Source organism: Callorhinus ursinus, unplaced genomic scaffold, assembly GCF_003265705.2.
Source record: "Callorhinus ursinus isolate GAN/ISIS: 27379988/994484 unplaced genomic scaffold, GSC_fseal_2.0 scaffold18, whole genome shotgun sequence".
In the NCBI taxonomy this organism is placed as follows: Eukaryota; Metazoa; Chordata; class Mammalia; order Carnivora; family Otariidae; genus Callorhinus; species Callorhinus ursinus.
Window position 1 is genome coordinate 9,701,383 of NW_027397080.1, and position 26,768 is coordinate 9,728,150.

The following is a 26,768-nucleotide window of genomic DNA, read 5'->3' on the forward strand; positions in this document are numbered from 1 at the left end:
GCACTTTTTCATGTGTCTGTTGGTCATTTGGATGTCTTCTTTGGAAAAATGTCTGTTCATGTCTTCTGCCCATTTCTTCATTGGATCATTTGTTCTTTGGGTGTTGAGTTTGATAAGTTCTTTATAGATTTTGGATACTAGCCCTTTATCTGATATGTCATTTGCAAATATCTTCTCCCATTCTGTTGGTGTCTTTTGGTTTTGTTGACTTTATTTTGCTGTGCAAAAGCTTTTTATCTTGATGAAGTCCCTATAGTTCATTTTTGCTCTTGCTTCCCTTGCCTTTGGCGATGTTTCTAGGAAGAAGTTGCTGCGGCTGAGGTCGAAGAGGTTGCTCCCTGTGTTTTCCTTTAGGATTTTGATGGACTCCTGTCTCACGTTTCGGTCTTTCAACCATTTTGGGTCTATTTTTGTGTGTGGTGTAAGGAAATGGTCCAGTTTCATTCTTCTGCATGTGGCTGTCCAATTTTCCCAACACCATTTGTTGAAGAGACTGTCTTTTTTCCATTGGACATTCTTTCCTGCTTTGTCGAAGATTAGTTGACAGTAGAGTTGAGGGTCCATTTCTGGGCTCTCTATTCTGTTCCATTGATCTATGTGTCTGTTTTTGTGCCAGTACCATACTGTCTTGATGATGACAGCTTTGTAATAGAGCTTGAAGTCTGGAATTGTGATGCCGCCAGCTTTGCTTTTCTTTTTCAACATTCCTCTGGCTATTCGGGGTCTTTTCTGGTTCCATACAAATTTTAGGATTATTTGTTCCATTTCTTTGAAGAAAGTTGATGGTATTTTGATAGGGATTGCATTGAATGTGTAGATTGCTCTAGGTAGCATTGACATCTTCACAATATTTGTTCTTCCAATCCATGAGCATGGAACGTTTTTCCATTTCTTTGTGTCTTCCTCAATTTCTTTCATGAGTATTTTATAGTTTCCTGAGTACAAATTCTTTGCCTCTTTGGTTAGATTTATTCCTAGGTATCTTACGGTTTTGGGTGCAGTTGTAAATGGGATCAACTCCTTAATTTCTCTTTCTTCTGTCTTGTTGTTGGTATATAGGGATGCCACTGATTTCTGTGCATTGATTTTATATCCTGCCACTTTACTGAATTCTGTATGAGTTCTAGCAGTTTTGGGATGGAGTCTTTTGGGTTTTGCACATAAAGTATCATATCATCTGCAAGGAGTGAGAGTTTGACTTCTTCTTTGCCGATTCAGATGCCTTTTATTTCTTTTTGTTGTCTGATTGCTGTGGCTAGGACTTCTAGTACTATGTTGAATAGCAGTGGTGATAGTGGACATCCCTGCCGCGTTCCTGACCTTAGGGGGGAAGCTCTCAGTTTTTCCCCATTGAGAATGATACTCACTGTGGGTTTTTCATAGATGGCTTTTATGATATTGAGGTATGTACCCTCTAACCCTATACTCTGAAGAGTTTTGATCAAGAAAGGATGCTGTACTTTGTCAAATGCTTTTTCTGCATCTATTGAGAGGATCATATGGTTCTTGTTCTTTCTTTTATTAAGGTATTGCATCACATTGATTGATGTGCAGGTGTTGAACCAACCTTCCAGCCCAGGAATAAATCCCACTTGGTCATGGTGAATAATTTTTTTTTTTTTTAGATTTTTTATTTATTTATTTGAGAGAGAGAGAGAGAACGAGAGAGAGAGAGCACATGAGAGGGGGGAGGGTCAAGGGAGAAGCAGACTCCCTGTCGAGCAGGGAGCCCGATGCGGGACTCAGTCCAGGGACTCCAGGATCATGACCTGAGCCGAAGGCAGTCACTTAACCAACTGAGCCATCCAGGTGCCCAGTGAATAATCCTTTTAATGTACTGTTGGATCCTATTGGCTAGTATTTTGGTGAGAATTTTTGCATCCATGTTCTTCAGGGATATTGGTGTGTAATTCTCCTTTTTGATGGGATCTTTGTCTGGTTTTGGGATCAAGGTAATGATGGCTTCATAAAACAAGTTTGGAAGTTATCCTTCCATTTCTATTTTTTGGAACAGTTTCAGAAGAATAGGTATTAATTTTTCTTTAAATGTTTGGTAGAATTCCCCTGGGAGGCCGTCTGGCCATGGGCTTTTGTTTTTTGGGAGATTTTTGATTACTGCTTCAATTTCCTTAATGGTTATAGGTCTGTTCAGGTTTTCTATTTCTTTCTGGTTCAGTTTTGGTAGTTTGTACATCTCTAGGAATGCATCCATTTCTTCCAGATTATCTAATTTGCAGGTATATAGTTGTTCATAATATGTTCTTATAATTGTTTCTATTTCTTTGGTGTTGGTTGTGATCTCGCCTCTTTCATTCATGATTTTATTTATTTGGGTCATTTCTCTTTTCTTTTTGATAAGTCTGGCCAGGGGTTTATCAGTCTTATTAATTCTTTCACAGAACCAGCTCCTAGTTTCGTTGATCTGTTCTACTCTTCTTTTGGTTTCTATTTTATTGATTTCTGCTCTGATCTTTATTATTTCTCTTCTCCTGCTGGCTTTAGGCTTTATTTGCTGTTCTTTCTCCAGCTCCTTTAGGTGTAGGGTTAGGTTGTGTATTTGAGACCTTTCTTGTTTCTTGAGAAAGGCTTGTATTGCTGTATACTTTCCTCTTAGGACTGCCTTTGCTGCATCCCAAAGATTTTGAACAGTTGTGTTTTCATTTTCATTTGTTTCCATGAATTTTTTAAATTCTTCTTTAATTTCCTGGTTGACCCATTCATTCTTTAGTAGGATGCTCTTTAGCCTCCATGTATTTGAGTTCTTTCCGACTTTCCTCTTGTGACTGAGTTCTAGTTTCAAAGCACTGTGGTCTGAAAATATGCAGGGAATGATCCCAATCTTTTGGTACCGGTTGAGACCTGATTTGTGACCTAGGATGTGATCTATTCTGGAGAATGTTCCATGGGCACTAGAGAAGAATGTGTATTCCGTTGCTTTGGGATGGAATGTTCTGAATATATCTGTGAAGTTTATTTGGTCCAGTGTGTCATTTAAAGTCTTTATTTCCTTGTTGATCTTTTGCTGAGATGATCTGTCCATTTCAGTGCGGAGGGTGTTAAAGTTCCCTACTCTTATTGTATTGTTGTCAATATGTTTCTTTGCTTTTGTTATTAAATGCTTATATAATTGGCTTCTCCCATGTTAGGGGCATAGATATTTACAATTGTTAGATCTTCTTTTTGTATAGACCCTTTAAGTATGATATAGTGTCCTTCCTCATCTCTTTTTATAGTTTTTGGTTTAAAATCTAATTTGTCTGATATAAGGATTGCCACCCCAGCTTTCTTTTGGTGTCCATTAGCATGTTAAATGGTTTTCCACCCCCTCACTTTCAATCTGGAGGTGTCTTTGGGTCTAAAATGATTCTCTTGCAGACAGCATATCGATGGGTCTTGTTTTTTAATTCAATCTGATAGCCTGTGTCTTTTGATTGGGGCATTGAGCCCATTTACATTCAGGGTAACTATTGAAAGGTATGAATTTAGTGCCATTGTATTGCCTGTAAAGTGACTGTGACTGTATATTGTCTGTGTTCCTTTCCTGTCTGTGCTACTTTTAGGCTCTCTCTTTGCTTAGAGGACCCCTTTCAATATTTCTTGTAGGACTGGTTTCATGTTTGCAAATTCCTTTAGTTTTTGTTTGTCCTGGAAGCTTTTTCTCTCTCCTTTTATTTTCACTGACAGCCTAGCTGGATATAGTATTCTTGGCTGCATATTTTTCTCATTTAGTGCTCTGAAGATATCATGCCAGTCCTTTCTGGCCTGCCATGTCTCTGTGGATAGGTCTGTTGCCAATCTAATGTTTCTACCATTGTAGGTTACAGATCTCTTGTCCTGAGCTGCTTTCAGGATTTTCTCTTTGTCTCTGAGACTCATAAGTTTTACTAGTAGATGTTGGGGTTTTGACCCATTTTTATTGATTTTGAGGGGGGTTCTCTCTGCCTCCTGGATTTTGATGCCTGTTTCCTTCCCCAAATTAGGGAAGTTCTCTGCTATAATTTGCTCCAATGTACCTTCTGCCCCTCTCTCTCTTTCTTCTTCTTCTGGGATCCCAAGTATTCTAATATTGTTTCATCTTATGGTATCACTTCTCTCTCGAATTCTGCCCTCGTGATTCAGTAGTTTGTCTCTCTTTTTCTCAGCCTCTTTATTTTCCATCATTTGGTCTTCTATACCACTAATTCTCTCTTCTGCCTCATTTATCCTAGCAGTTAGAGCCTCCATTTTTTATTGTACCTCATTAATAGCCTTTTTGATTTCTACTTGGTTAGATCTTAATTCTTTTATCTCTCCAGAAGAGGTTTCTCTAATGTCTTCCATGCTTTTTTCAAGCCCAGCTAGTATCTTTATAATCGCCATTCTGAACTCTAGGTCCGACATCTTACTAATGTCTGTATTAATTAGGCCCTTGGCAGTCGGTACTGCCTCTTGTTCTTTTTTTTGAGGTGATTTTTTCCATCTTGTCATTTTGTCCAGAGGAGAATAGATGAATGAGAGAACAAATGCTAACAGGGTAACAACGGCCCCAGAAAAATATACACTAAGCAAATGAGAAGAGACCTGAAACTGAGAGAAAAGAAAGGGAAAGAAGGAAAAAAGAAAAAAAAAAGAAAAAGATTAAAAAAAAAGAATATGATCAAATATGATAAGCTGGTGCATAGATCAGTGCCACACACTAGATTTTGGGTGTATTTTGGTCTGTTAGAAGAAAGTGCTTCCCAAAATTTTAAAGAAAGAAAAACATATATGTACAAAAATGAGGGTAAATACGATGAAGGGATAGACTATGGCTGTAAAGATGAAAATTATAAAAGATTTTATAAAAGGAATTGATAAGACGGTTGAAAAAAGAAAGAAGAGGAATTAAAAAAAAAAGGGAGAGAATGTGATCAGGCAGGAGACTAGAACAAAGCCATACACTAGAGATTTAGGGTATATTTTGGTCTGTTAGAAGAAACTGTATCCCAAAATTTTAAAGAGAACAACTTATATATATACCAAAAACAAGGTTAACTACTGTGAAGGGATAGAATATGACTCTAAAAATGAAAAACAAAAAAGATTTTTAAAAAAGGGATTGATAAGATGTTGGTTGAGGGGCGCCTGGGTGGCTCAGTCGTTGAGCGTCTGCCTTTGGCTCAGGTCATGATCCCAGGCTCCTGGAATCGAGCCCCGCATTGGGCTCCCTGCTTAGCGGGAAGCCTGCTTCTCCTCTCACACTCCCCTTGCTTGTGTTCCCTCTCTCGCTGTCTCTCTCTTCAAATAAATAAATAAAATCTTAAAAAAGATGTTGATTGAAAAAGGGAAAAAAAAGAAAAAAATTAACTTTGAAAGACTAAAGAATCAGGGGGGAATAAAGCCATGAATTCTGTGTGCTGTATTCCCCTAGGGCTGGCCTTCTGCCGTTCTCATTGATGGGTAAACTTGGTCTTGGCGGGCTGTTCTTGCTGATCTTCTAGGGGAGGGGCCTGTTGCCTGGTTCTCAAATGCCTTTGCCTGAGGTGGAATCGCCCCGCCCTTGCCTGGGGCCAGGCTAAGTAATCTGCTCTCGGGAGCTTTTGTTCCCTGCAAGCTTTCCCTACAGCTTTGGAGGATGAGAGTGACAACTCGGGGCCCCACTCCTCAGTGCGCCCCCAGAGAAAAGCAGTCACTCCTGTCTCCCTGGTCTCTGGCCATACTCCATGCTCACCCGGCCTGTGACTGAGTGTTTCTGTCTCTGGCACCCGACCCCGTGTGGAGTCTCCAAACCCAGCAGATCCCTGCAGTGTGCTCTCACGCCACTCCTCCCCGGGGGAGGAAGGGGAGTCTCCCTGGATCTGCTGCTTGTTGGGTCCTTGCTGGAAGAGCAGTGGCCCGACTATGCCGTGGATTACGGTTTATGGCAGCCCCGAGCTACGAGCCCACTCCTCGGCTCCGTCTCTGCAGCCGGCTTCCCTGCTCTGATACCTGGGAGCTCGGCCACACTCAGGCACCCCCGGTCTTTCTGTGACCCCGAGGGTCCTGAGACCACACTGCCCCAGCGAGGGTTCCACCCCCCCCCACTTAGCCACTGGAGCAGCGTCCCTCAGTGGAGCCGACTTCTAAAAGTTCCAATTTTGTGCTTTGCTGCTCTATCACTTGTCGGTAGCGCTGACAGAGGCTCCCTCCCCCCGTGGTCTTTCTTCCGGAATATGGCTCGGATTCACTTCTCCGCATGCCCTTCCTTCCAGAAAATGGTTACTTTTCTGTTCAGAGAGTTGCTGCTCTTCTTTTCTTCAATCTCCTGTTGAGTTCGTAGGTGTTCAGAATGGTTTGATCCCTATCTAGCTGAATTCCTGGGACCAGATGAAATTTAGGTCTCCTACTCCTCAGCCATCTTGCTCTTCCCCTCTTATTTTATTTTATTATTTTATTTTATTGATAGTGTGAGTGAGGGAGGGGCAGAGAGGAAGTCTTAGGTAGGCTCCATGTCCAGTGTGGAGCCAGACACAGGGCTCTATCTCATGACCCTGAGATCATGACCTGAGCTGAAATCAAGAGTTGGGTGCTTAACCAACTGAGTCACCCAGGCACCTCTGCAGGAAAATTTTAAACTGTAAATTCAAACTATGTAATAGATACATAGCAATTTATGTTATCTATAATAGCTCTGTTTGAGTGAGCTTTGACAGATTGTGTCTTTCAGGGAATTTGTGCATTTTATCCCAGTAGTCAAATGTATTGGCATAAATACATTATGCTCACAGTATTCCCTTATTGCCCTTGTAATAGTAGTGATGTTAGAACCTGTAGTGATGTTACCTCTTTCATTCATGGTATTGGTAATTTGTGTTCTCTTTCCCTCCCCACCTCCGTCCCCTCCCCATCAGACTGTCTAGATTTTCTTAATGAAACTTTGGTTTCATTCATTTTCTCTTTTGCTTTTCTAGGTTATTATTTCTGCTTTAATTCTGTTATTTCATTTCTTCTTCATAATTTAGATTTCATTTGCTCTTTTTCTAAGTTTTTTTTTCTTTTTAAAGATTTTATTTATTTGACAGAGACAGCGAGAGAGGGAACACAAGCAGGGGGAGTGGGAGAGGGAGAAGCAGGCTTCCCGCGGAGCAGGGAGCCCAATGCGGGGCTCAATCCTAGGACCCTGGGATCATGACCTGAGCCGAAGGCAGATGCTTAATGAACCGAAGGCAGATGCTTAATGACTGAGCCACCCGGGCGCCCCCTCTTTTTCTGAGTTTCTTAAGGTTTAATCTCAATCATTAATTTGAAACTTCTTTTCTAACATAGGCATTTTAGTGCTATAAATTTCCTTCTAAGTATTGCTTTAGCTGCATCCTATGAATTTTGATATTTTGCATTTACACTTTCATTCAATTCAGAATACTTTTAAATTTCCCTTTTGACTACTTTGTTGACCCTTGGGTTATTTAGAAATATGTTATGTAGTTTCCAAATATTTGGGGGGGGTCCCAGATATTATGGTATTATTGATCAGTAACTTAATGCATTGTAGCCAGTGAACATTGTGTCACTTGAATCCTTTTTTTTTTTTTAACATTTTTTATAAATTAGTTTCAGAGGTAGAATTTAGTGATTCATCTGTTGCATATAACACCCAGTGCTCATTGCATCAAGTGCCCTCCTTAATGCCCATCACCCAGTTACCCCATCCCGCCACTTACCTCCCCTCCAGCAACCCTCAGTTTGTTTCCTAGAGTTCAGTGTCTCTTAGGTTTGCCTTACTTGAATCCTTTTAAATGCATTGAGACCAGTTTTATGGCTCAGAAATTGGTCTATCCTGGCAAATGTTCCTTGTGCATTTGAAAAGAATATGTATCCTGCTATTATTGTTGGCTGAGTGTTCTGTAAATGTCAAATAGGTCAGATTGGGTACTGTTGTTTAGATCTTCTATATCCTTATTTTCTTTTTTTTTTTTTTGGAAACACAGATTTCAAGATCTTTATTACATGACCATATGAAATCAGGCCAGTGACAGATTATGCAGTAAATAATATCCAGGAAAATGTTCATCTTATAATCTCTTCATTTTATAAATGTAACATTCTGTGTGACTGCATACTTTATTCTATGATCTCATTTTTTATTGCCCACCAAGGCAGCCAGTGGCTGAGTTTCTGACTCCTCGCTCACTTTCTTCACCACAGAATACCAGTCTTCTAAATTCTCAAAGCTTTGATAATTTGTAATGTCATATACCAAGAGGATTCCCTGTGCTCCATAGATATATTTATCCAACATCTTGCCTCCTATTGTCTGTCCTCCTATATCCCAAACTTGAAGAGTAACATTCAGGTTTCCTGGCAATGTTATACTTCTCAAAAAGAAATCCAGTCCTATAGTTTGTACTGTTTCCCAAAAGTTTCTTGAGCAAAACATGTAGTTAAGGAGGTCTTCCCGGAGGTGCCGTCCCCCAGCACGACGATTTTCAGTTGCCGGTCCTGGCTCTCCTCCTCAGAGTCCGACATGGTGTCCCGGGAACCAGGCCCGCTCCCCCACCCCCACCCCGAGGTAGAGGGAGGAAGGGTAGGCAGGGGTCTCCGGGGGCGGGGGAGAGGAGGAAGGGCGGCAGTGGGGGCAGGACCCCCTGCCCCGTTGTCTCAGCGGCGGCTGGACGTATCTGGGCTGAATCACTCGCCGGGCGCCATCTTGCCCACCCTAGATCCTTATTTTCTATTAGCTTCTATCAGTTGAGAGGTGATGAAATACCACACTGTATTTGTGGATATATCTATCTCTCCTGTTAGATCAGCTTCTGCTTCATGTACTTTGAAAGTTTTATTAGCTGTGTAAATGTTTAGGATTGTTATGTCTTCGGGGCGCCTGGGTGGCTCAGTCGTTAAGCGTCTGCCTTCGGCTCAGGTCATGATCCCAGATTCCTGGGATCGAGCCCCGCATCGGGCTCCCTGCTCACTCCTGCTCCTCCTGCTTGTGTTCCCTCCTAGGTCTCTCTCTCTCTGTGTCAAATAAATAAATAAAACCTTTAAATGGTTCAGGAAAAAAAAAAGGATTGTTAAGTCCTCTTGGTGAACTGACCCTTTTATCATCATAAAATTATCTTCTTTATCTTTGTTAATATTCTTTGCTTTGAAATCTGTTTTGTCTGATATTAATATAGCCAATCAGGCTCTCTTTTGGTTAGTGTTAGTGTAATGCATCTTTTTCCATGTTTTTACCTTTAATCTATTTGTGTTTTTATGTTTAAAGTAGATTTCTTATAGCCTGCATAGAGTTGGATGTTGCTTTTTATCCAGTCTGACAATGTCTGCTGATTAATTGGGGTGTATAGACTATTTAATGTGACTACTGATGTGACTGGTTTCAAATCTACCACCTTAGTATTGATTTCTGTTTGTCCCATGTGTTCTTCGTTCATTTTATCCCTATTTTTATGCTGTCCTTTGAATTAACTGAATATTTTTTTTATTCCATTTTATCTCCTTTTGTTGATTTATTTGTGGTGATAGGCAGAATAATGGTCCCTCTAAGGAGGTCAATGTCCTACTCTCAGGAACCTGTGAATATGTTATGTTACACAGCAAAGAGGAATTACGGTTGCAGATGGAATTGTTAAACAGCTGACCTTAAAACAGGGAGATTGTCCTGTATTTTCTGGTAGGCCCGATTTAAACACAAGGGTTCTTCAAAGTGGAAGAAGACAGTGTAACTGTGGAAGAAAGACACAGAGAGATGTAACATTACTTGCCTTGAAGGTGGAGGAAGGGGGGACCATGAGTCAAGGAAAGTAGATGGGCCTCTAGAAAATGGGAAAAGCAAGGAAAAGGATTCTTTCCTAAAGTGTGGTGCTTTGTTCATTTCATTTTTTTCTCTGTGTGTTTCATTTTGAATCATTTCTGTTGATATGTCTTTAAGTTTACTGATCTTTTCTTCTGCATTGTCTACCCTGCCGTTAAATCTTTACAGTGTATTTTTATGTGTATGTCTATATATAAGCCAGGATAGACGTACCTTCATCACAGCAGTGGTTAAAAAATTTTTTTCTACAGTGTATTTTTCATCTCAGACATTATAATATTCATCTCTAGAAGCTTGATTTGGATCTTTTTTTTTAAGATTTTATTTACTTGTTTATTATTTATTATGGAGAGAGACTGTGAGGGGAGGAAGATCAGTGGGAGAGGGAGGAAGAAGGAGGAAAGAATCTCAAACAGACTCCTCACTGAGTGCAGAGCCCGACATGGGGCTTGAACTCACGACCTCAAGATCATGACCTGAGCCAAAACCAAGAGTTGGACACTTAATTTTCTGAGCCACCCAGGTGCCCCTCATTTGGGTCTTTAAAAAAAAAATACCTTCTGTGTCTCTACTTAATATATGCAGTCATGCAGTCTTGCCTGTAGCTTCTTGAATATATGGAATATAATCATAGTAATTTTAATACCTTTGTCTACCAGTTCTGTTATCTCTGTTATTTCTGGGTCACTTTTAATTAATGGGTATTTTTCCTCATTACAGGAACATTATTATTGCCAAGTATTCCGTTTTTAAGCCTCATTCCCTTTCCTTACTTGCTCATCTTGGGCAAGCTTACTTATTCCCATGGCTTCAGGCTGCTATCTTTGGGAACTTGATTCCAACCCTGGGTCTCTATTTGAATTTCTCAGCTGTACCTCAGGTTCAGTATGTCTGAAACATAACTTGCCTGTTATTTTCTTGAAGTTGCTCCTTTGTAGTCTATCTTAGTTTTTGACACCACTATAATTAGTCCCTCAAGTCAAGCTCCTCAAGAAACTTGGGAGTCATCTTAGCTTCTTTTCCCCAAGCCCTAGATGCATTTCAGCTTCACAAATATTAGATCCTTAATATTTTAAAATCCATCCTGCAGGAGGAATTTCCAGTAATGGTGGCAGAGTAAAGTGGTCTCCTGAATCCTCCCACAGATAATAATTATAAAATATGCAAAAAAAATGTATTTAAGGAAACTGGAAAGGATCCAAAAGACAGAAGCTAGAGGAGAGCTTACTCTTGAAAAACAGCAACTGGGAGTGATAAGAATTGTGAGTTTGCAGCTTTTTAAAATTTTTGCCTGAGGGCATTCACTAACTCCCACAGCAGAGGAAAGTGGCAGTGGAAAACCTCAGGCTTATTTTCTTATGGTGGCAAAGAACAGAGTTAGGATAGAAAAATTACCTGAAAACTTAAGGGGAAAGGAAAAAAAAAAACATAGAAGATGGTGGAACCCATAATCTGACTAGAAACTCTACTAAAATCCCTGGCTGAACCTTTAAACTACACCCACGCAGGAAGATTCCGGAGGGCATGGTAAAAAAGTAGGCAGAGATCAGAGAGGCAGAGTTCTGTCTTTGAAAGGCAGAACCTAATGCTGGGTGAGCTCTGTGAATTCCTCAACCATGTGTAGCACAGGTGAGAAAAATCTGAAGTCTTCCTGACTTGGGGAGTCAATACAGAGTTGAAGGCTGAAAAATTAGGGAGTAATCTCATGAAGTGAAGAGAGTGCAGAGAGAGCAGGCCCAATTCTGAGTATAACCTATGGCAGAATTCTTGGCTAATCATCAGATTAAACAAGAACACCTCCAGGGGACCAGGCTAAAAAAGCAGCTGCAAGAATTATACAGAGGTATCAGTTGGTGCACATTGCAGGGGAATCAAACTCTATAGTTTAAGTCCAGATAAGTTACTTGCCTACTGGGGAAAGAAAATACTGTATACAACCCCAAAGAAAGCACAGTAAAATCCAAAGTCACTACAAATATTACATAGATGTCCAATATTCAAACAAAACCTGTTAGATGTGCAAAGTGACCAGTACTCAGGGGGAAAAAATAGTCGATGGAAACTGACTCCAATTTGACTCAGATATTGGAGTTAGTAATCAAAGACTTCAACGTATGTTCAGAAGACTAAAGAAAGTTAAAGGAAAATGGTTTTAGTGAGTGAACAATTAAGGAATTTCAAAAGAAATGTAAACAGTTTTCAAAATGAGAAAATAGAAATGAGAGAACTTCCACTTATGGCATCATGAGGGGGTCCCTAATTTTCTCATTGAAAAAATAAGTATAAAACTGGACAGAATTGTCAAAAACAAATATTTCAGGCCACTAAAAACATAATAGAGGCAGAAGCAAATGGAGAAGCATTTATCTTGAAAAGCTGGTAATGCTTTGAGCAAGTTCAGTGGGTGTCTGTAGGGGGATGATCTTCCTGGGCCATCCCCCATCAGTGTCTACCTCCACTCCAGCTCAGGTGTCAAGAAATGTAGTTTTACCAGTATATGGTTGGACATGAAACCTAGCAACTTTTCTAGAGGGTCGGCATGATTTGGGGCAGAGGGTGACAGCTTTGCCAACTAAAAGTGGCAAACTTAGTTGGGAATGAATGGAATGAATCTACAGCTTTGCTAACCTGAGATGCACTTCCTGTTAGGGTGAGTGGTGAACCTGCCAGAAACTTAATGGGAAGATCTTGAAAATAAGAGAGCTATAGAAGGGCTGAGATAAGCTCTCCATGTATCCCTGGCTGACTGAGAAACTACCTGCATATGCAAGATATCCAGGAGAGCCTGGTAAAAGCTAAAAATCAAGGGAGACTTGAGAAGTGGCTGCAACTTTGAATGCATTCCCCAAGGAACACACAGATGGACTGACAGAGGGTGAAGCTTTATGGGCTTAATGTGTTTGAGTGACCTCTGCCCAAATCATTGATTGACTGCTAAACTATGCAGATACTGGTGTGACACCTAGGAAGCCAGGCTAAAATAAAAACAAGAAAAAAAAAAAACTGAGCAGAAGTGTCAATGGCAACATACTGTGGGAGGGTTTCTCTTTCTTCAATTGAAGTATAAGGGAGTTACTAAAAATAATCAGCCCATCAGAAAAATAAAACAGAATCCTGAACTGCTACAATATATGACCTAAAATTTCCAACCAGATGTTAGGAGACTTGTCAAAAAAGAATCAGGAAAGTGTGACCCATACTCGGAAAAAAGTAATCAATAAAAATGATTCTGAGAGGACTCAGCTTTAGCAAGTCAGATTTAGCAAGACTTCAATGCTCCTGTTAAAAATACACTTAAAAAAGGGGGCTCCTGGGTGGGTCAGTCATTAAGCGTCTGCCTTCGGCTCAGGTCATGGTCCCAGGGTCTGGGGATCAAGGCCCGTATCAGGCTCCCTGCTCAGTGGGAAGCCTGCTTCTCCCTCTCCCACTCCCCCGGCTTGTATTCCCTCTCTCGCTGTCTCTCTCTGTCAAATAAATAAAATCTTTTAAAAAAATAAAAATATGCTTAAAAAACTAAAGGAATCTATGTTCAAAGATATAAAGGAAAATGAGGTGACAATTACCCAACAAATAGTGGCTGTAACCACTTTTTACTTAAGAGAGTGAGTTTCTGTTGTTTTAAGCCACCATGTTTGTGGTAATTTATTATGGCAGCCCTAGGAGACTGATATAGTCATGTTCATGGATTGGGACTTAGAATGCCAAAACGCTCTTGAAAATGAACAAAGTTGAAGGACTTAAACTCTCCAACTTTAAGACTTACTATATAAAGCTGCAGTAATCAAAGCAGTGGTATTGGTGTAAAGATGCAATCTGTGAAACAGAATAGAGTCCAGAAGTAGACCCGCACAGATATGGTTAATTGATGCACCAAGGCAATTTGAAAAGAGGATAATCTTTTAAATAAATGGATGCTGGAACAATTAGACAGTTATATGAAAAAACATGAACATCGGCCCTTACCTTACAGAAAAATTAGCTCAAAATGGATTATAGACCTAAATTTAAGAGCTGAAATTATAAAACTTATAGAAGAAAACAGAGGAAAACCTTTTTGTGATCTTGTCACTAAATAAATAAATGAATAAGTAAACTAAATATCACTAAAAGCATGAAGTAGAAAAGAAAAAAATGATAAATTAGAATTAAAAAATTAAAAACTTTGGCTATTTAAAAGACACTGCTAAGAAAAACGAAAAGGCAAGCTACAGACTGGGAAAGCATATTTGCAAATTAAATACCTAACAAAGGTCTTGTTTCTAGAATATATATAGAGCTCTTGTAACTTAATTAGAAAACTAATAATAAAGCAAAGGATTTGAACAGATAGTCCAGGAAAGAATTTATATAATAGACGTCTAATAAGTGCATGAAAAGATACTTAACATCATTAATCATTAGAAAAATGCAAATTAAAACCACAGTAAGACGCCATTATGCACCTTGATAATGGCTAAACTTAAAAAGACTCCCGAAACCAATTTCTGGCAAGGTTGTAGAACAACTGGAATTCTCATACTGGTGGTGGGACTATATAATGTCACAACAACTTTGGAAAGTAATGTGGCAGTTTTTTAAAAAGTTAAAGGCATATCTTCCATATGACCAGGTGTTCTACTCATAGATATGTACACAAGAGAAACAAAAGATATGTTCATACAGAGACTTGTAGAGGAATATTTATATCAGCTCAATTTATAATAGGCAAAAACTGAAATTAATCCAAATGTCCATCTGTTGGTGAATGAATAAACAAATTGTGGTATATTCATATAACAGAATGGTACTCGGCAATTATAAGGGAACAATTATTGCTACAGACAGCAACATGGACCAACAGAATAATATTGCTGAGTGAAAGCTGACGAAAAGAGTACATACAATGTGATTCCATTTATATAAAATTCTAGAGGATGTAAACTAATCTATAGTGACTGGAGGCAGAGCAGTGGTTGCTTGGGGCTGGGAGTTGGGAGAAGGGGTTACAAAGGAGCATGAGGAATCTTTGGAAATGATGGAGATGTTCATTATCTTGATTGTGATGATGGTTTCATGGCTGTATGCATATGGTAAAATTTGTCAAATTGCACACTTTAAATATGTTCAGTTTATTATATGTCAGTTATGCCTTAAGAGTAAAAAGTGGACAAAGATTTGAATAAACTTCATCCAAGAAAATATATGACTGGCCAATAAATACATGAAAAGATATTCAATTTCATTAGTCATCCAAAAAATGCAAATTAAATCGCAGTGAGATACCATTAGAATGACAAAAAAATAAAAAGACCAAGAATACCAAGTATTGGTGAGTTTGAAGAGCAGCAGGAACTCTCATGCATTGCTGGTGGAAATGCAAAATGGTAGAGCCACTTTAGATAACAGTTCAGTTTCTTATGAAGTTCAACATACGCTTATATGTAACCAGCAATAAATACTTCTGAGTATTTACCCAAAATAAATTAAAACACATGTTTACAGAAACTTTGGATTTCAAACATTTATAACAGATTTATTTATAAGAGCTGAGAACTGAAAACAAATATCAATAGATGAATGGATAAATAAATTTTGGTATATCTCTAGAATGGTATACTACTCGGTAATAAAAAGGAAGGAACTACTGTTATACACAGTGCCATGGATGAACCTTTAAAACATTATGTTGAGTGAAAGCAGCCAGAAATGAAAATAGTATGTATATGATTAATTTTATATGAAATACAAGAAAGCCCAGACTAACTAGTGGGGACACAAGACATATCAGTGGTTGCGTGAGCCTGAGGGTGGAGGTAGGAATTTACTGCAAAGGGGAATGAGCCAACTTCTGGGGCTGATCGAAATGGTTTCTGTCTTGATTGTTGTTATGTGGGTATAGACCCTTGTCAAAACTCATAGACCTGTACACTTTAACAATTAAGTGATTAACAATTAAGTTGATTTAAAAAAAAAATCCATACCACCAGCTTTGTTTAGCCACTCATCGTTTCTCATTTGGATGCATGCAGTACCCTCCTAAGTGGTATTCCTTCTGTTGTCTTAGTTCTTCAAATCCTTATATGATGCAGCAACCTGAATGATCCACTTGAGACGGAAACCTGACTTTGTCACTTACCTGTATATAGCCCTATAATTGCCCACCATTTCCCGGCACCTTAGAGTAGCATATGTCTTCTTTAGTCTGGCCCTTGACTATCTATCCAGCTCATCCTCCATTACTTTCTGCCTTCCTGCTTATGACTCTCAGTTCCCAGCACAAGCCATGCTAATCTCATTTCCTGTACCTATACTCACCTCTCCCCTCAGCCTTTTGTCAAGTAAACAACTGTTTACCTTTTAAAATTCAGCTTAGGACTCACCTCTAGAAAATGCCTTTATTTATTTATTTAAACCACCCTTTTTCACATGCTCCCTCTCCAAGAGAGGAATTAAGTACTCTTCAGACTATACTTTTTCGATTCATCATAACTTTATCCTTTTGGCTTCTTATGTTTTTTGTTCTCTCTCTCACTAGATTGTGCACTTGTTGAGCACAGCAATTATATTTTATTTATATTTTGGATCCACAAGGCCTGTTGCATAGTAAGTGCTTAATAAGTATTTGTAGAAAGATTGAATATAAATGTTGAGAAAAGAAGATACAAGTAAACATAGAATGATTATTACTGTTTTGTTTTAAGCAAACATTTCTCTCTTTGCATAGAGAAAAAGACTGGGAAGATTTATAACAACATTTTAACACCAGTTTGGGTGGTGAGATTAGTTCCTTTAATATTTTTGACAGTTTTGCATTTTTCATAAAAACATTTAGCGTGCAATTATTTTATGAGACATAACCTAAAAAACTGGCGGTATAACTTTTGCCTATTCAAATGTATTTTTGCATCTCTTTAGGTCCACAAGGCAGTTGTAATTTCTAGTCCCTTGACCCCCGTCCTGACTGCGGAGATTCCTGGTTGGTCAAAGAATATGTCAGTCCAGCATGAGACATCAGAGGATCCTGGTACTACGCCTAGCACTCAGCAAGTAAAAAGCCTTGGGAAAATTCAGATTTCTACCCCTTTGCCAGTGGCTCCCTCCTACAGTTATGCTACCCCTAACCCCCAGGCCTCTTTCCAGATCACCTCAGCACCATACCCAGGTGAGGCCCTTTGCTTCTGCCCTTGGAGATAGAATGGCAAAGTAGAGCATTTGATCATAGTGTTCTCTTTAGTGTGAGGGAAGAAGACAGCCATGACTTTTGAGTACTGTAGGTTAGAGAAAAAATAATTCTGTCTTTGTTCCTATAATCATAGAACCTGGGGCTCTCCATCCTTCTCAACAGGCCCCAGCCTATGGGAATTAATGGGGCTCACTTTCCCAGAGCCAGATTCCACTGTGCCTGGGATTTAAAGGCGCAAGATTCAATTAAGCAATGTTCAAAGACCAAACAGAAGCCACTGGGAAGAAAGTTGGACCTTTGTACCTATTTGCCTTCTGAATGGCTGATTGTAGGTCAGATATTTGTCTTTCTGATTTTGGCAGCATCTTTATTTTTAAAGCAACCCATCCATAGGGAGGAGATTTATAAGCAGTGTTGCCTTAACAAGTCTGTGCTTCATGAGTGCTGTTGTAAGGTATTAGGAGGAAATGATTAATCAAGGAAACTAACTTGATCTTTATCCCCTGAAAAAGGCAACAGGGTAAAGCAAAGCCAGTGAGAATGAATTTTTGCTGGTTTTTGATTCCCTAGGCTCTTTTTTCCTGGTAGAGTAACATGAAATTTTGGGGGTTTCAATCCTGAGGCACTAAAGTAATTTTTGTGTTCAGGCAGAATGCCTGTAATCTTTGGTGTAATTATAAAAAGTTTGAGTAACACTATATTTTTGTCCATTATACTCTTTATGAGTATAGTGGTTTCTCTTTCTTTTCATTTCTTGTCTTTTTTTTTTTTTTAAAGTCACTTCAGAGAATTCTTATTCAACCTCCTAGGGTGTCTAAATGCTGAAGTTTCCATAAGGAAGATATCATTTCTTCTTCAGTACAGTGTTCCCAAGCAGACAGATACATCTCAAATTTCATATTTGTCTAGGAAGTCCTTACCCCCCAGTCTGGAAATATGGGTGGACCAGCCATTTGTTTGCTTTAAGCTCTCTATTTCCTAGGTCTCATACCTAATAACCATTATTGTCAGAGAAATAAGATTTATATAATAGTGGTTCTCAACAACCTGCAAAAGTTTTGGTTGTTACACTTATGGAGGAGGCGTGCTACTGATACCTAGTGGGTGGGGGCCGGGGAACCTGCCAGCTCTCTTACATCACACAGAACAGTTTCCCCCGCCCCCCACAACAAAGAATTATCTGGTCCCAAATGTCAGTAGTGCCAGGGTTGAGAAACCCAGACATGTATGAAATAGCTATTGAAATAGTGTGAAGACCGCATATATAGCTATTAGCTGACGTGGGTATTCCAAAAATGCTGAGGTACCTCAGATAAGTTTGAACTGAAATGGTCTGGGAAGCTTCCTTGGAGAGAAGACTGGCTTTAAGCTAGAAACAAAGTACTGACTGAGAATAAAGAAAGCATACACCCCAGTTGAAGGAAATAGCATTAGTAAAGTCCCCAAGAGTAGACTATGTCTTCTGTGGAGCACAAGAAGGAAAATTAACATAATTAGAGGCAGAACTGGGGAGGAGGTGTGAGGTGGTGTGATCAGATGTTAATGGTTCTCTAATGCCAGGTTAGCAGTTGGCCTTGAACACGGTGTGGGAGTGGAGAGTCTTAAGTAGGAGAGTAACATGGTGGGGGGAGTATTTTAGAAAAACTAATGGTGGTGGGTGTTCTAGGAAGACAGAATGGATTAGAGTGGGGTGTGCTGGCAGAGGGAAGACCAGTTAAGATTCTTGGAATAACCTAAGTCTGTGGTTGTAGCAATTGGAATAGAAAGAAATTAAGGCCGGCCTTGTGATCAACATTTGGCTTTTCTTTTAGAAACTTAATAGATGTATTTTATTAGAAAGTTGTTTATCAACGTAAAGATGATCCTTGAAACACTGTTGAACTCTGATTATTGAACTCCATGGAAATTACTATATAAAGAGGGCTTAGGGACAGACTGTAGTTAAAATACAGTGGAGAAAAACTCAGAGACAAAGGAATAAAAGTAGAATAATATGATGTCATGATAACCTGACAGTTTTAATAACAAAGCAGTCAGCAGTATTAGATGCCACTGAAGTAAAGGTTGAGAAAGAATTACTGGATTTGCTAAGGAGCAGTTTGTGGATGTCCTCAAAAGATCTTTTTCAGTGGAAAAATGGGGGCAGAGTAAAATTTTAGGGGATTAAAGAGTAGATAAATAATTAGGAAATAAAGGCAGTAGCTGAATATTGTTTATAAAAGAAATTTGGCCCCAAAAAGAATGGAGAGGAATGAGGTAGTCTGGATCTAATTTCTTATCTCTTGTATATTTTCTTTGTTTCCAGTTATAAAGGAACTGGTGGTATCTGCTGGAAAAAGTGTCCAGATGACCCTGCCTAAGAATGAAGTTCAGTTAAATGCATATGTTCTCCAAGAACCACTTGAAGGTAAAACATCCCCTTAGTTACATTTGGATGATGTTTTAATTTATGATATTTACCTACCTTAACTCATTTACTCATTGCAATAGTCCTGTGAGAACAGGCTATAGTATGCACATGCACAAATGTTTATCTGATGCAAGAGGCAATATAATATAATGTTTGAAATCATGGGCTTTGATGTCAAGCCTGGGTTCAAATCCCAGCTCAGCCAGACATTAGCTGAATGATTTTAAGCAAATTATTTCTGTGCTTCCCTTTCTGTCTCAGTAAAATGAGGATAATAAGTTCTACTTCATAAGGTTACTTTAAGGACAAAATGAAATGGTATATAAGGGACCTACCTCAGTGCCTAGCATATAGCTGATGCTCATTATGTGGAGGTTGTATTATATCCCTTTAAAGGAGGAAGAAACTGAGACTGAGGTTTAACCTATTTATTTTGTACAAACTAGTAAATAGCAGATATAGAACTTGTAGAAGAGTGATCTAAGACTATGGCTAATAGAGATTTGACATTTAAAAAAAAAGGAAGACAGGGCTCCCGTGTGACTTCGTTGGTTAAGCGTCTGACTCTTGATTTCAGCTCAGGTCGTGATCTCAGGGTCATGAGATCGAGCGCTGCTTGTCCTTCTCCCTCCCTCTGCTTGTGCTCTTGCTCTCTCTCTCTCTCTCCAAATAAATAAATAAATAAATAAAATCTTAAAAAAGAAGACAGGCCCAATGTGATACACAAAATTCAGATTTATGAAATACATAAATTAGGGGATGATGCATTCATTATTTAAGAAAACTTTTATAATATGAGCATCCCTTTCACCTTTGAAGTATATATTAATATGCCAAAATTTGGCTTAGAAACACATATGCATCCCACCAGAGTTGCCAAAGAAAAAAAAAGTAACACATATGCACTTTAAGACTTTCTCTGACAATAGTGAAGCATACTTTGATGGAAAATGATTGCATTGGGTTTATGCTACTCTCATTGCAGGGTTAGTCAAGTCGAATGCCATACTCTAGGATTCAGGATGGGGTCCTTCCATTTTAGGTACACACCTTTCCTATACAGTAGTCCTACTTTCTAAAAGGCCTAATACCAAATAGTGTATTTATGCAAAAGTACTTTTCCAGAACATAAATGCCTTCCCCATTCTATATTTCTGCCCTCAAATTGAGGTTTCCTTATCAGGTCATTCCATCTTCCTCCAGAGAAGCTTTATCCTTACCCCCTCTGGTGGTAAGTTAAGGTGGATGAATTTGGTGGCGTTTGAAGATAGGTGAGAACTGCCTTGAGCTGCAGTTGACTTCAGTGTTTTGTGTAAAGCACTGGGTTCTGCTTTATTTTCTTGTCTAACCCCTATTTGCATATACATGTCTGTGAGTTGCTGTCACCCTATAGATCAGCATGTGGGTTCTAAATAAAGAGGGCTTAGGGACAGAGTATAGTTAAAATACAGTGGAGACTTTGATGAAGTCTAAAACACATGGGTTGAGAAACAGATTCTTTTCAACTCTCCTCTCCATGGGTTGTTCAGCCTTTATCAGATACATGGGATGGATGGTTTGGGGACAAGTGAACAGAACTCGCTCTGCCTACTCTTCCCTCACTCCTGTGGCGGCCCCTGGAGCACCTCTCAGGATCCCTCTCGGGTTTGGAGGCATGGTTTGAAAACCACTGCCCTAAATCATTGAAACCAGCCTTCCGTCTAGCAGACCTATCCTCAGCTGTTCCTACCCTTGGGGCAGATTTCCAGCTGTGAGGCACAATTCATCCCCCAAGCTTTTCTGTACTAGGAATATTGTCCTTGCTTGAAATTGCGTTGCCAGCCTGAGATATTATAAAATTGTCAGTTCCCAAACTAATGTGAGTCTGTTTTCTGTATGGAAAACAAATTTCCTACTCTAGTTGGAAAAGAGGTCATCTCTTGGCACCAGCCCCACGGCTGCTGTGCTTTTCCTGCTTCTCGCCTGCCCAGACTTGCCCAGGGGACGTTTGTGAGAGCTGCCCAGGGCTGACGACTGTCCAACACAAAACTAGTGTTTCAGGGGGGAGGAAGAGTGATCGATCTTGCAACTCAGGCTTATAAAATAAAATCTGGTCTTCAGATGAAGCCTCTCTTGGAATTCAGTTCTGTGCTAACTTACTTTTGAACTCACGAACTAAGAAAGAGATGACCATTCTCTGTTACGCTTTTTAGCTTTCTTCTCTTTTCCTTTTATTTTTACTTCTGGGTAGTAACATAAACTTAGCCTTCTTACCAAATCCCATCCATCCCTCGTCAGATGTGAATCTCACCCCCCTCAAAATTTAAGACCATTTTCACGGGGGCAGGATTCCATTTAGATAACGGGATCCTGTCCTTGCCCTACCCAGTCATATAGTCTGAGCTACAAATGAGGACCATTTAATTCTTGATTTGATTTTTTTTTTTAAGATTTTATTTATTTGTTTGAGAGAGAGAATGGTAGAGAGCATGAGAGGGAAGAGGGTCAGAGGGAGAAGCAGACTCCCTGCCGAGCAGGGAGCCCGATGCGGGACTCGATCCCGGGAATTCCAGGATCATGACCTGAGCCGAAGGCAGTCGTTCAACCAACTGAGCCACCCAGGCGCCCTATGCTTAATTTGATCTTAATTAATTTCAGTGGGGACTGTTTAAAATGGGCCATCCCCTACCATCTTCTGCAGTGTGTTATTTAGCTCAGCTGGAATGAAGTAGCTCTTTTAACTCACCAGGGTGTGATGACCTCAGTGAGACAAGCATTGTTAGCACTCTGTAAAAAAGCTATTTTTGAACCATGTTATTTAGAAGTCATTGCTGTTCTTTGTTGCAAAAGAAGTTTTGCAAGAAAATGGCCTTTGTTCCCAGTGAGTTCATCTATAGTGTTTCGTAGGGCATGTTTTTTCCCTGTGATGCCACACCATGAGCAACCTGGTATTTTGAGGGAGGATTGGCCTCGCTCAAAGGGAGGCTGGGTGTGGGGCAGGAGAGAGCATTGCTGGGAGAGAGTGGAGGAAGCCCTGACTGTAGCTGAGTCAGCAGAATCCTCCCTTTCTTTCAACAAAACGTTTGGTTTCCCTAGAGGCTCTGGGGCGGAATCTTAAAAACTAAGGCCTTGTCAAGATTTAGAAGAGATTTGTTATTGGCAGGCTGTGTGGCTGCCCTCTTTGTGTGTAGGTGTATGTTTTCATGATTTTTGTAACTGCCCTTCTATAGGAGAAACCTACACCTACGACTGGCAGCTGATTACTCATCCTAAAGACTACAGTGGAGAGATGGAAGGGAAACATTCCCAGATCCTCAAACTGTCCAAGGTGAATTTGCCTCGTCTCACTTGCAGGGCTGGGATAGAGGTGCTGACCATTTTCTAAAATGTAGAATGTAGAATTTTCTGTTCACACTTAAATCAGGAACAATCTTTCAGAAGTGAATCCTCCAAAAGCCTGGCTAACATCCAGTATTTGTTAGTGTATGATTCTCAAATGTTCATTTATGGTGAGAAGACTGTATAAGCATGGTGGTGATAGCTGAAAATATACACTAAACAGCTTTTAAGGGTAACATAAGGATTTTAGAATTTGGGAGATAAGCTAAGTTTTTTGTGGCCACAAGACTGTGTAAATTGGCTCAGTCTTTTTTGGGATTCAGTGTAGTTATTAAGAACCATAAAAATGTTCATATTCTTTGGCCAGGCATTCTCATTCATTCGTTCATTCTTTTTTTCTTCAACAACTGTTCATCATACACTAGTTATATGTCAGGCAGTGGGGATTTACCAGTGAATTGATCAAAATCTTCACATTCAAGGACAATAGAATCTCGCGGGTGATACTGGCCAGAAGCAGACAGTTATAACAGGGGATGCACTAGGTCATTGCAGGGAGTATTGACGCCCTGGGGAGTTTGATTTCTTAGAGTTTACTCAGCTGGGTCATGACAGGTGACTCACTTTCTGGGTAAAGGGTGGAGTGCTTATACCCCATGCAGGGGAAGCAATGTCCACTGGGCCAAATAGAAACTGTGACAAAAAGGGAATTCTGTGTGGTTCAGCATGACTGGCCCCTCCAGTGTGAGAAGAACAGTGGCACAGAGTTGGAGAGATGCACGGGTCACAGAGTGAGGACTGTGAATCTTATTCATGGGGAATATGGAACCTTTGAAAGGTTTTAGATAGTAGAAAGACTAGTTCAGATTTTCAGTTTAGAAAGCTCACCCTGATTGCAGATGGGAGGAGGTAAGACTCAAACTAGGGAAACCAATTGAGAATCTGTTGAAAGGTGTAGGTGTGAGATGGTGATAGCCTGGGTTAAAAAACAAATAAATAAAATAAAACTTAAAGGCTACTGTTGAGCTCATGATATGTGCCAGACACAGTGCTAATTGTTTTATGCTCTAACTTCATTTTATCTTTGTAATGACCCCAAGATGTAGACTAATATCTGTTTTATAAATGGCAAAACTAAAAATCAGAAAAATAAGGTAGTTTAGCCAAAGTTCACAAAGCTCTTAAATGGTAGATTTGAACTGGAACTTTCCATCCCTAAAGCTCTTGCTTTTAACAACTATGCTATGATGATTGAAATCTAAGATGATGGCATTGTGAATGGAGAGAAGTGAGTGGATGTGAGGAATATAATGGAGGACAACTCGATAAGACCTGGTGATCATTTGATGGGGTGGAGGTGTTGGGGAAAGGATGTCTAGGATCATTCTAGCCTTTTGGCTCAGGCACCTGGGTAGATGTTGGTATGACAGTGGTGATATTTACTGAAATGAAGAACACAGAAAGAGGAGCAAGTTTGGATGAGGTTTGCAGATGATTAAATCATTTTTGGACAGAGTGAGTTTGAGGTACCTGTGAAACATTTGAGTGGAGGTGTCCAGGAAGAAACTGGGAGTCAGGGGCTAGAGAGCAGGACACAAGTCTGCGCTAGAGAGATAAATCTGCACACCAACCTCCAACAGATGACATTTGAAGCCATGGTAATATATGAGATCCTCCATACAGAGTGTGTAGAGTGCAGTTGGAATCCTGGGGAATACTGTCCTTAAAGATGTACAAGGAAGAAGAAACTGAAGGAAATGAGGAATAGGCAAAGTGAAAGCCAAGTAATGAGAGATTTCCAAGAAGAAAAATGTCAAAAACACTAGTCAATTAACATTTGCTCAAAGAAGATCATTCAGAAGAAAGGAAAAACTTCAGTCGTCTGAAAGATGTTCATCACAGCAAGCATTAGTTATAATAGTTAAAGTCTGGAAACAACCCAAATACCCAACAATGTGGAGCGCTTATGTGATATGACACACTCGGGCACTGTTCTGCAGCTATGAAAGTGACCATTAAAAAGGCTATTATAGTGGGGGAAGGTGCTCATGTTAAATGAATAGAAGAAAGAATAATAAAAAGCTTGATGCAGGTTTTTCTTTCCGATCTGCAGTGGAACCGCCACCAAGATGCAGATTTTTGTGAAAACCCTTATGGGGAAGACCATCACTCTCGAGGTTGAATCCTCAGATACAGTAGAAAATGTAAAGGCCAAGATCCAGGATAAGGAAGGAATTCCTCCTGATCAGCAGAGACATCTTCGCTGGCAAGCAACTGGAAGACAGACAAACTTTGTGTGACTACAGCATTCAAAAGGAGTCCACTCTTCATCTTGTGTTGAGACTTTGTGGTGGTGCTAAGAAGGAAGGAGTATTACAGCACTCCCAAGGAGAGTAAGCATAAGAGAGAGAAGGTTAAGTTGGCTGTCCTGAAATACCAGAAGGTGGATGAGAATGGCAAAATCAGTCACCTTCATCGGGAGTGCCCTTCAGATGAATGCGGTGCTGAAGTTTTTATGGCTAGCCACTTTGATAGGCATTCTTGTGCTAAATGTTGTCTGACCTATTGCTTCAACGGACCAGAAGACAAGTAATTGTGTATACGGGTTAATAAAAGACATGAACTAACAACAACAAAAAGCTTGATGCACACCTTGATTTTAACTGGACCTTGAAAGTCTAGTTCCTTGAGGTAGTGATCTTATCTTACTCCTCTCCAAACCCCAAGCCTAGGATAATGTCCAGCACATAATTGGTTCTCAGTAAATGTTTGCTGAACGAATGAACTATTTAAAAGACTTTTTGTATGTGGTCAAGCATTGGGAGGAAGTAAGAGAAATATGATTAACTGATGTGTTAGGACAGTGGGATTGTGGGTGATTTTCTTTCTTTTATATTATGTTTATACACTTAGTGGAAATCAGAAGGGAAAAATATTCAGATATTTGGGAGCTATTTGGTATTTTTGCAAAATGATTTTCTTTGCAGAGATGATTATTTTAATTTCATAACTCTATGAAATAGGGTGGTTGGGCCCTTAATGTTCTTCTGAAAGGAAAATGGGAGTACAGAGATATTGAATTCCCTTTTGTTGTTCTAGAGTCAGCTAGTAATAAGATTCACATTAAAAGCTATGGTTTTTTAGTTTATAATTCATTGTTTCATCTCCTCAGCTAGTTTACTCTCTCCATTTTGGAAACTGTGCAAGAAGAGAGTGCAGTATCAGCATGGAAAGTTCAGATATGTGTGTTATTTTACATAGAATTGCTGCTCTTTGTGGTTTTCTAAAAGGTCTTCTCTCACTTCTGCAGCTTACTCCAGGCTTATATGAATTCAAAGTGATTGTAGACGGTCAAAATGCCCATGGGGAAGGCTATGTGAACGTGACGGTAAAACCAGGTATGAGTTTCCCAGCCCTAGCTGCATCTCCATTGCTTCCTCTGCAGGATTCCCAAAGAGGGGGAGATTTGACTTGAAGGGTTGTTGTTCTTCTTCCTTCTTCTTCTTCTTCTTCTTCTTCTTTCTTCTTCTTCTATATTCATCGGGCAGTTCCTAGTTCAATGTAATAAAAGGTTAGGTGGCAGAGCGTATGCTTTGGTTCTAGTTGGAACATTTGGCTGGGCGGAGAAACATTAATCACATGACCCCCAGTGTGGTGTGGCTTGAGCAGTAGCCTGCCTGTCTCAGAACTACTTCTCCAAGTAGGTCATGCTGAGAGAGGACCATGTGTTGTGATTAAGAGACACAAGGAGCCTGGGAGAAGCATATAAAGGAGAACCAGCCAAATGGCTGGCTCTTTCTGATCTCTTTCCAGATATGGGTTTTGCACACAGAATTCCTCATTTAAACCCTGCCAGTCTTCTTTCACCTTGGAAATCAGATCCCGTCATTCTTTTTAAGTGATCCACCATTGGTAAGTTACAGTGCAATAACAAAGTATCTTGTTTTGCATTTTTAGGGAAATTTGGGGCAAGTTGGAGAGTAGCACATACACTGGCACAAATTCTTAATACTGGTTTCTGTCTTTGTTGGGGATAGATTTTTCTATTTGTTCCTTGAGCTCTGTAGCCAAGGTAATCCTTTCACCTTCTTAAAAATGTGTTTAACATAAAGACCGTTGGATTTTTT

The 26,768-nt window shown here is 39.7% G+C and overlaps 1 protein-coding gene and 1 pseudogene across 8 annotated transcripts in view; both read left to right on the top strand.

Annotated features, from left to right (window-relative positions):
• KIAA0319L (KIAA0319 like) overlaps nt 1-26,768 on the top strand; it is a 98,457-nt gene that overhangs the window by 42,557 nt on the left and 29,132 nt on the right. For all 8 annotated transcript variants that reach the window (XM_073902930.1, XM_073902925.1, XM_073902926.1 and 5 more), the window contains 4 exons: nt 16,646-16,892; nt 19,219-19,320; nt 22,533-22,630; nt 25,952-26,039. In XM_073902930.1, coding sequence (XP_073759031.1) covers nt 16,646-16,892; nt 19,219-19,320; nt 22,533-22,630; nt 25,952-26,039 — 535 coding nt within the window. The remainder of the gene's footprint in view (nt 1-16,645; nt 16,893-19,218; nt 19,321-22,532; nt 22,631-25,951; nt 26,040-26,768) is intronic.
• LOC112812093 (ubiquitin-ribosomal protein eS31 fusion protein-like) lies at nt 24,753-26,037 on the top strand (annotated as a pseudogene).